Below are 10,578 nucleotides of genomic sequence, written 5' to 3' on the forward strand. Positions count from 1 at the left end.
AGAAATTCCTATATATATGGATCTGAAAGGGTATTTTTGTCACTACAAGATGACAATTACATCATCCATGACGTCACCCTAGGACCAAATCATAATTTGCAGGTCCAAACTGTAATATATATTTTGAAAATGGACCAAACAGACAGTTGACTCGGTCAACTTGACCAAACTCTCTCTAATATATTATTTCTAGGACCTATTGGTATTTCCTACACGAATATATCCTTTCCTTTCAAAAAGAAGAAAAAAAAAATCTAAATCAAGCCATTTATAATTGTTATGTGAAGGAATGAACATGGAATGGTTGAGAGTATTTTTTTTAGATGATTAGGGCAATTCCTATGGCACTCAACAAAAACTTTTTTTGTTGAGCCACGTGGATGAACAAACACGTTTTTGCACTATGGGAAACCAAGGCAAAATGATCCCACTAGTGATTTCAATAAGATAAACTAAAAGAGTTTGGTCTCACTAGTGATTTTATTAATATAAGGTAATAAGGATTGGGTCCCACTGATTATTTAACTAATAAAACAAATAATAAAAAACAAAACCTAAATATAATAACCGAGTTTTGGAGAGAGAAAACCAAGGGGTGGTTACACATCCAACGCCCGCGTTTTCCTTCCGACTCCCGACCTTCCATCAAGCGCGCGCCTGTTCTTTCATCTCACTCAACAAACCAACAAATTGTTGATTTGTTCATCCGTTTTTCATGTTTGTTAAGTCCATGGTGGGATCAAAATGAACAAACTTCAAGTTTGTTGACTCCATAGGAACTGCTCTTAGGCCTTGTAATTGTATTGTTAAGAGTCTTGAATACGCATGTTGGTTGTATGAAATTCTAACGACTGTTCCTGCAACAAGTTGGAACAAGTTGCATATACCATGCCAAATCTACATATCCCTAAAAGATCATGTAATCTATGCATACTCCTGAAAAACGGAGATCTAATGTGAGGATTATCTCCCTTCAGGACTGACCACCTTCCGTTTGCATTGCTTTCACATTACGGTTTGCCTTGCATACTTTCAGTCATTAAGTTAAGGTCCAAGTGCATCAAATCAGTAGTCGGGTTTGGCTGGTGCCACTCCATTTTGTTACAACCATCGATTTTCATTTCCGCAGTTCAGATTACAGTGGGAATGTTTGAATAACAAGAGCCAAAAAAAAAAAAAAAAAATCATAATTACAAATTTGCTCTTGTTAAATAACAATGCATTTACCATCAGATCAACATTACATAACACTTGCGATGCTTTTCTTCTTTTTCTTCTTCTTGTTCTTCTTGGAACTCCTACATTTGGAAGCTCCAAAAATCGCTGCAGATCGCTGGATGATGCATCGGACATGCGGGTCATCTGTTGCTATATTCTTCAACATAATGTTTGCAGCCTCAAATTCTCCACAAATCAAAAGGACTTGATGCATTCTGAATTAGTCATTCAAAAATCAAATTCAGTTAAAAGTTAAAACAGGAATGACAAAGAACTCGTCCCTGAGACTTCAAACAAAAATACTTTACTTCAGATGCTGTTCAAGTGGATTCGTTCATTGTGAAGTATAAAGCTATTAGATGTGCAAACCACGTTAATTTAATACATAAATGTCAACAGAAGTAGAACCGACCATGCATGAAGTATTTTACTGACCTTAAGTAAGATAATACATTGTAAAGAAGACCAGCTTTCTGATATTCTTCCCAGATTAACCAAGCACGCTTGGCATCCTTGGCACTTGCACAAGCAGAGAGAAGAAAATCAAGGCTAGTGCGGGAAGGATGTAGACCAACCTCTTCCTTAATAGCTCTTAGAAAATCGAGTCCAACCTCTACTGCTGTAGGTTCTGCCTCCGAAAGATAGGCGAAGGCCTACATTCGAATATTGAATTGGAACACCAGTTATCTTGTTTGCTAAAAATAGACAGATACTGCTCAATTTCCTCAAGGACAAAGTGACATAAGAACCTGATTGACAACATCATATGAAGACAGATCATCTATGTCTTTCAGTTTTTTGAGTAAGTCAACCGCGGAACTAACCAGAAAAAAACATAAATGCAAGTGAAATAAAACACTAATAGTGAAATGATAAAGAATACAATAACGAAAGCAAACCTGAGAAGGTTGTGGCGAACACAATATAGGATGATCCTTTCACAGCCATCAAACCAATAGTCTGAATCACTCAACTCCCCAAGCAGATCCATCAATAGATCCAACTCTCCATCAGATTGAAAATAGTCCTGCAACAGTGATAATAATAATTAAATAATAAATCAATGTCTCATTTGCAAAAAACAGAGTGTGACCAAAAAACAAAAATAGAAGCTTACAAACAGGCTTAATATAGCCTTTGGCTCCACTCGCGATCCAGTCTGCTTGATTTCTTTATAAAGTTGAAGTGCATCTGAAAATTGCCCATGACTTGCAAGAGCTGATACAAGCACACTCTTAACTTCATTTATGCACTGTGATGACACTAGATCAGCGACTACCTAATAACAAAAATCATTACTTTGAGAACATTGTCAAATTGTCGATAACCTGATAGAGGCACAACAGTATGGGTGAAGTAGTTGTGGCAGAGATGATGGTGATAAATATAGTAAGTCGAATGATATATACCTTCTTTGCCTTCTCAAACTGCCCAAACTTCACATGGGCGTTTATAGTTGCCATGTAAACCGGCTTTGTATGCTGAATACCAGAAGATTGCATTTCCTCGCGGTACTACAGGAAGTTCAACAAACAACTTCTCATTGTGGCGTTTGCACATTGTACATTCTAGTGTTTCTAACATGGAAGCAACTTTCTTCTTCTAAGGAAAAAAACAGTTGCATGAAACAGATCCATTGAAGAATTACCTTAACAAGATCCTCTTCAGATTCACAATTGGCTATTGGATAGCTGTATGTCAGAGAATCTGGTTTTGCATCTGCATTTTTCATCTGGTTGAGAACCATCAACCCACCACGAATGTTTTTCTGGATGAGTTTATACCAGCAACGAACCAATCAATAAGAGAGCTCGATTAGAACAAATGAAGTAGAAAGAAAATGCAAGGAAAATGAAAATATACAGCCAGTGACAAAACTAGAACCATGTCATTTAAGCTTGTCAAATGGGAAACCAAGCATAGACTATTTATTCCATAACATTTGAGTATTTATAATATAATGCATTAGGAGATATGAAAGAAAACCTCAATTAAGTGTAGAACTAGGTACGCCATTAAATAGTATGGTTCAACAAGAGGTAGCTACAAAGTCTACCAATATGAATATACAAACAATTCTAAACAGGGAGCATTTGCAGTCATACACAGGGCTCTAGCTGAGACACTTAAAGATACCAGTGACCTGGGTAGCATTTACGCAGACACGACAAACGACGCAAACAAGAAGACACGGCAAATTTTGAAAAAACTAAGACACGGACACATTACGAATCATTGATATTTTACATATATTATGAACGAATCATAGCAAGTTATTTGCACACAGAAATTTTACGAAGAGATGATTAATATAAAACCTTATATTATCTGAACAACAATAACACATATTTTATTTTACGAAGAGATGATTAATCATGCGTTCACGGTGTGTCCAACCAAGACAAGTGCGTCCGTGCGTCAACGCATTGGACACGGACACACAACTATTCTACGCATGTACACAGCCCCTCTTAAAAGAAGTTGTAAAATCACTTGCCTCCCTGAAGTATCCTGCCATTATGGCATTGTACATAACTGTCGTAGGCCTTATGCCCATTTCTTCCATATCACTTAGCATGTTGTAAGCACCTTCAAACTGAATCAAACAAAAAGATGAGTGACTATTTTTGTCAAGAGCAGTTGTTCAAAGGGTTTATATTCAAACTAGGAACTAGATACTTACATCTTTCATTCTAACCAACAAATTTATCATCCTCCTAAACGTTTCGGAACTTGGATCCGAGTTATGGCGACAAATCCGTGAATATACTGGACGAACCTAAGGATATAGTACATAGCACAAGTTAAATCAAGTTGCAGAAAATGATTAACTCAGAAACAAGCTTCATAATTTTGATTTTCTTTTAGAAGAACTGGCTTCATCTCAGAGGCAAACTTTGCATATGGTAGACGTGTGAACTTATACCATCCGCTAGCAAAATCTTTTTTAGATTATATAAAAAGGCAGGTAATTATTGGAATACTTTTTTGCGGTATTTATCGACTCAGATCCTCTTTTTCTCCATCCCTTTTGGTAGCTTATGCATTTCTTTATATACTTCTACAATATATTTTGTCGTATACTTTGTTTTCCAATTAATTTTATTTCCTCTGCCATCTGGACTACAAAACTAATCTGCTCATCAAGGAAAAAAAAGCTCGACAGAAAAAGAAGAGTAGGGTCCACGGATTAACACAAACAACAGTCTAGCAAACATACATACATATACTGGACAACCCGAAGAACATAAATATCTTGTCAAACATACCCAAGTGTATGGATGAATGCAAAGTTTTCTTAAAGTACTCATGCTAGGAATATAAAAGTGGGAAACGAGATAGGAAGACTTCGAGTAAGATTATAATAATGAGGTAAGTTCGCATCCACAGACGCAAAAACATACATGGTACACCTAATCTCTGAAACAACTACGGAGTAATTGAATTCGATTAAAGCGCATCAAATATACCTAGATGAGAGAAACATGCATGTCTACGTTTCAGATATAACGTATTATCAAATTTAACGATGCATCATATTGTACTCTGTATTTTGCTACCTATCATCAAGGATACATATCATTTTCTGAGTATATGGTTCACCTATTTTAAATTCTCTGACATAATGATAGGGAATTCAAAATATAGTGGATGTAAATTCATTTCTGAAAGCTGCAAAAATTGATTGAATAAAGGATTCAGTGAAAATTTATATCCTAAAGTTTCAACTTACGTATCTTCTGATATTAAAACTTAGGATAAGAAATACTTCAAATGAGTGTGCATGTGTGTTTGTATATAGAGGAGGGCCAGGGAACCCCGCCATTCATCCAAGAAGGATGTTTCTAATTTCTTATCAACATGCAGCAAACCATTGTTCTGAATCACGATTTATGTTTTTGAGTGATACTTCCAAAATGCAATTTCCTCCACATCAGCATGTTTAAAAGAGCAATGCTAGGGTAAGATCGGAACTAGTAAGTCAAATTGACATAACCCATCCACTAACCATCAGGTTGATCCCATACTCAAGTGGATCCTACTCCAACACTATTCGTGGTGGCTGGTGGTTTTGTATGTTTGACAAATCAATTTTCTACATTACAGTAGCATAGTATCTTTTTTAATGAGGGACACCGCAGTCATCCAAAACCAAGAAGATTATAGACTCTAAAAGGAGTTAGAGATACCAAATCAAGCTCACGGATCTCCTCAACTGCATCTAAAAGTTGATGGAATTTTTCAAGAGAGAGAGGGAAGCCCAATTCATCCATCTTATCAACAATATCAAGGGCTGCATGCACCTGTGAGAGTATCAAGAAGAATAAGCTCATATATTACTGATAAAGTTCATAAAGTAATGAAAAAAATCAGAAGTTACTGAAAAACATAAAACAAAAAACAGCTATTGCAAAATCAGGTTATTGAATTTGTTTGCATGAGGCGTTCACTTTGACCATCTCCATTTGGCCCATTTCCTTAACCAAGCAGAAGTTAAGCGTTAATGATCAAGAGGGATGTAAAGCGTTAATAGAGCCTTTGAGCAAAACTGTAAATTTAAAAGCAAAAAGTGCCCTAATGATTAATATACGCTTCAATTGGAGCCTCTCCCTTTACCCAACCTCCTGAAAATCTGGTATGAAAGAATATCAGATCACGAAAAATTCCCAATTTCCCTCATTTTTAGCTATTCCTTATCTTTGCTAGAGCCTAAACGACTTAATTTTCGATTACATCCAGACATAAGACTGACAAAGTGATGTCTAAGAACTCCATAAAAAAAAAAAAAAAAAGCTTTTTGAAGTGTCACAATGACAAAGTGATTGGTCACCGCTAACGATTATCTATTAACCTGTGATACATTCTTAGTAGAGAAAAGGATGTGAGTGTAATATTTTTCCGCTCTCCAAGAAGAAAAGAACAAAACAGAAAGATGTAAACACTAAAATAAAATCAGTAAAGTCATATTCTAATATTTTGAAAAGGCTAGAAATCTATATATTTCATACTTTAAAATCAGAAAGCAGGAGAAGAATGTAGAAACAAAAGGCAACATGAGCATACTCCAAATTTGTAGATTCATACCTCTCGAAATTTACAACAGTATCTGAAAAGCTCCTCATATGAAAAGGATGAGGGTGGAACATGAAACTTCTCGTGCAGCTTCTCGAATTCAGATATGGCGTCCTCAACCTTCAAATAGTAGTAAGATTGCATATTGTTAGCAGCTTATACATAAAAAAAGTAGTAGCTTCAATGTTACCAGATTATAACTGCACAGAGAGTAATTGTATTAACGAACTGTCTACCAAAGTTATGAACTAATACATGAAAAGTTAACCAAGCAAAACGGGTTAGCCCTGCTTTATCCCACAACAGGGAATGCATCGCATAGTAGTTACAATAGAACTATTGCCATTATGTACATAAGGAAATCCTAACTTTCTTACCACTAACACTGGGATGCTAATTGCATAGCTGTATATGAAGTGTGATAGTTTTTCCTCCGTTGCTTCTGCAATTGTAAGGTTACCACGTAGTTATGCATATGCCCAAAGTATCTGTATTTCTATAGACGAAATAGATTTCAAAGTTTAAGAATTAGACCATTCATCAACATAAGCAGCCGTAGCGCTACTACAACAAGATTTACAGGTCATAAATTATATTACAGGTTGAGATGTTATAGACCAAGTTTCAAGAGATCGAACAAGGTCAGCCGATAAGATAAGAGGCCAGTGAACTTAGCGTCTTAGCCGCCCTGGGTCTCTCTCATGATTGAATTTACTCTAAGTAAATCTCCTCCCTGGAGTAAATCAGGATCAATTCAATGCTCTGGCGATGCTATGCATGCTTTCTAACATAAGTGGTTCACCATACTCGACAATAACAATAGATTACTCAACATATTTCAGAATAGAGAAAGTGTCTTGATTCTGGCATTTGTTAATTTATGTCATACCAGATAGTCACCCATTCAATATAATGGTTTTCTCTTTTACTAACTGGAGAAATGTACACATAATAAATCGATAATCCAATAGCATGAAAGAATGATGAACATACCTGAGGCTGAAAATGAATTTCTCTGCGAAATTTTTCAACTTGCGCTTTCCCAGAGACTCAAAAATATTTGATAAGTAGTCTTGTGATGAAACTTTTGTGACATCGATAACACTCAACAATTTCACAAGCTCTTCATCCCTGTCCCTTTCGCATAATGCCAGCAAATAGCTTTCTGCATAAGCAACAAAAAGTAAGTACAATGAAGCAACCACCTCAAAATACAAGCTTCATTTAGACAGAAAAAAAAAACAAATCACAAAATTCTAACTGTTTTTTGTTAAAGTATCCTTCAGAAGATTCAAAACAGATGAAAAGTTAACCTAGAAGATTCTTCTGAGAACTCAAACTTTCACGGCCAAATATTTTCTTACTTAACAAGTATGCAACATTTAACCCTGTCTCCATAAAGTTTCCAGCTTTGGGCAGTCCTAGAAAAGTGACTAAGATTGAATTTCAAAATTACTTCAAGCATCACAGACAGAATTACACGGAAAACGAAGGAAAATGGGAAAAAGTTTAACACGCTAAAGCTTCAGTCAGGTAATATTGCCATTGAGATTTTAATAACAGTGGAGATCCCTACTTGACGAAAACAATTGTTATCAAATAATCAAATGAAAAATCTCCAGCAAGCTGATCTTACCAAATGATTTTCTAAAATCTTAAACTCGCAACAATCTTAAAAACCAATAATAATAATAGTTAAAAGCCTCAAATTAAGCTTTGTAACAACGACACTCTATTGGTGGGGAGGAATCTGAGTCTGGGTCCTTGAGGGACAACCAGCTTTGGTGCCTGACACAGGAACCTAGAAGTACTAAGTACGGAAACACGGAAGTTAGGTTTAGGTTAATGTTACTTATATTCTTCTTAGGAAAAGCAAATGGCAATATCCAGGATATTGAAGGAAAAGGCATCCATGTTTCTTCTTCTATTATTCCATGTTTCAAAGAAATTGCGAAAATCCTTAAGTTAAACTGCGCAGAGTTGCTGCCGTGTCCACGCATGTCCAGCGTGAGTACCAGTGTCAATACATGTCGGACGCAGACATAATTTGAATAACAAAGTGTTATTGGTACCAAGTACTTGAGTTTTTACAATAAAATAAAATAAAAAAAGAGGTAGAAGAAACAAGGAATGCTTCCGTGGCAAATGATACCTGTGAGTTCACATCCAACATTATCAACTCCAATTGAGTTGCAAAGCTCCTGAACTTTGTTTTCATTGCCAACTTTAGTCCAGAGCAGCATTTCATAGTAACCTACTCTAGAAAATGCACCAGGATTCACTTCTGTGATAAACTTACTGAAGAATTCGAACTCTTCAACCATCCCCGTTTCGACAAAATATCTGAGTAAAGGACCATAGGTTGTTTCTTTAATCTGGACCCCATGTTCTTTCATAGCTCTCAAGATTTGATAAGCGTTATATATGCGCTGTAAAGATTCCTCTTCATCAAAACTCTTCTTAGCGCTGTTTATGCAAACTTCTATACATGCATTATATTCTTTCAAACCAGTATCTCGCCCAAGCTTACCAAAGATGTCAAGTGTATCATCTGCACCCAGTTTATCTCCACATAAATTTACAATATCAGCAAACCGACTATGCATGGTGTTCTTGTAAACGACCTTCTGTTTTCTTTCACGTGCAATAACCTTCCTACTCTGCATGTAATGAAGATTTGTGGGTTTTCCAATTCCACCCCATGGTATTTGTAAGTCTTGGTCTTGCGAATCGAAACCTAATGAATCTGTGTTTGTAGCACCATCACCTGAATAATTAAGAAAGAGTAAGCACTTAAAATGAAGACCAAATGCAGCTATATTCTTATACACAGTTTAATAGTGTTGCTTAAATTTCATTTAAGCACAACATTAAACACGTACAATCAAAACTGAAGCTATGGAATGAGTATTAACTATCTCCTTTGAGCCACCTGCAGTTAACCACAAGTACATAAAAAACAAACTATCACTTTTAATCATTAAAAGAGAAATGTAATTCATTCTAATACTTCTAAAATCTGATAACCCAAAAGACATAGAATAAAATGAGAGAAATATTTACCAAGAGTTTGGGGTTTCTTGGATGGAGATTTTCCTTTAACTAGGGTTGATTTTTCAGCAGTGGTTGCAGTCGAATCAGAATTTCTTGCAAAATTCTGAGGAACTTTTGTAAATAGAGAGGTTAATTTTCTCAACCCGCGCATTCTATATCTATGAGAGCTGTTCTTTTGGGGTTTGGGAGGGTTTAGGTTAAACTCAATCCCTCCCTCCTTTTCGTGTTTCTCACAGAGGGAAGCGCGTCATCACCAAATTGACTCGGTTTTAACTTGTCTTATACTCTTCGCTCCAGCTTTGACTGCGATGTGGTGCGAGCGGCTGTTTTCGCAGTCTGTGATTATTGCTTAATGTTGAATACAGCAGAAGGGTTTAATGATAACAGCAGCTGATACATATCCAGGGCCGTGGCTCGGATAAAAGCTTCACAAAACGACTCGGTTGAGACTTACGGTCTTAACCGATCCAGATAAAGACAAACCAGCCCTAGGATTATTTGTAACCAAGGCCTATTCCTAATTCGTATGCACAAGGTTTAAAAACCTATTTGAGTTACCAGGTGGCATGGCAAACGAGCTGCGCCACTATGGAAAAATCACTGAGCGACGGAGTTTCTAGCGAATGAGATAAATAATATCGGATTACAACGAATATCGCTCGATATAAAGTCTAGCGCCAACAGTTAGTTGTTTGTTACCTATAAATAGCTAATTTTCAAACTAAAAAATTACACAAAACAATTATCTATTTCTCTATTTCTTAATCTAATTTCTTTATTTCTCTCTTTCTCAATCTAATTTATTTTTTCAGTTTTCCCAAATAGCACAATTTCAAACCCAACTTAATTCGGTAATGCAACGCAACTTGATTTTCCTGGAGTAGTGCTTGAAGGTGCCGTTAAGAAGATATGTGATAGTTATATAGAAATAGGTAAAAAGCAAAGAAGTCTTCAAGTTTTGGATATTATAACAAAGTCAAAACTGCAACTAAGAAAAGGCAAAGAAAAGTTCAAGGCAAGGAAAATCAAGGCAAAACAAATTTGAAGACAAAGAAGAAGATAAACAAAGGAAACATCGTTCATGAGCGCATTGATTGGAAGTTTCGTGAAATGAAGAAGATAAACAAGATGAGAAATATTGTCCCGATTCTTTTTAAAAGTTTATATTTCAAATTATTATTGTCTAGTTTTATGTCTTGTAAAATGACTATTAATGATTTATTCGAAGTTTAA

At 35.9% G+C, this 10,578-nt stretch overlaps 1 protein-coding gene across 1 annotated transcript; it reads right to left on the reverse strand.

The window, feature by feature from the left end:
* Nucleotides 1-1,096: 1,096 nt before the first annotated feature.
* Nucleotides 1,097-9,697, reverse strand: LOC113352179 (pentatricopeptide repeat-containing protein At4g04790, mitochondrial-like). The gene is made up of 15 exons (XM_026596029.1): nucleotides 9,355-9,697; nucleotides 8,444-9,058; nucleotides 7,285-7,456; nucleotides 6,482-6,491; nucleotides 6,304-6,411; nucleotides 5,409-5,522; nucleotides 3,902-3,997; nucleotides 3,716-3,814; nucleotides 2,867-2,986; nucleotides 2,628-2,732; nucleotides 2,336-2,497; nucleotides 2,118-2,245; nucleotides 1,968-2,037; nucleotides 1,654-1,871; nucleotides 1,097-1,433 (listed from the first exon to the last, which is right to left on the reverse strand). Exons 1-15 carry the CDS (start codon nucleotides 9,494-9,496, stop codon nucleotides 1,241-1,243), a joined length of 2,352 nt encoding a protein of 783 aa, XP_026451814.1. The 5' UTR covers nucleotides 9,497-9,697; the 3' UTR covers nucleotides 1,097-1,240.
* Between the last annotated feature and the right edge of the window lie 881 nt (nucleotides 9,698-10,578).

Source organism: Papaver somniferum, chromosome 1, assembly GCF_003573695.1.
Source record: "Papaver somniferum cultivar HN1 chromosome 1, ASM357369v1, whole genome shotgun sequence".
Taxonomy (NCBI): domain Eukaryota; kingdom Viridiplantae; phylum Streptophyta; class Magnoliopsida; order Ranunculales; family Papaveraceae; genus Papaver; species Papaver somniferum.

Coding starts and splice junctions, on each gene's coding strand:
- LOC113352179 (XM_026596029.1), bottom strand. CDS start 9,496: ATGCGCGGGTTGAGAAAATTAACCTCTCTATTTACAAAAGTTCCTCAG. Junction 2,987..3,715: donor TGGCAGGATACTTCAGGGAG/GCAAGTGATTTT, acceptor AAACTCATCCAG/AAAAACATTCGTGGTGGGTT. Junction 2,246..2,335: donor AGGCTATATTAAGCCTGTTT/GTAAGCTTCTAT, acceptor TCACTGTTGCAG/GACTATTTTCAATCTGATGG.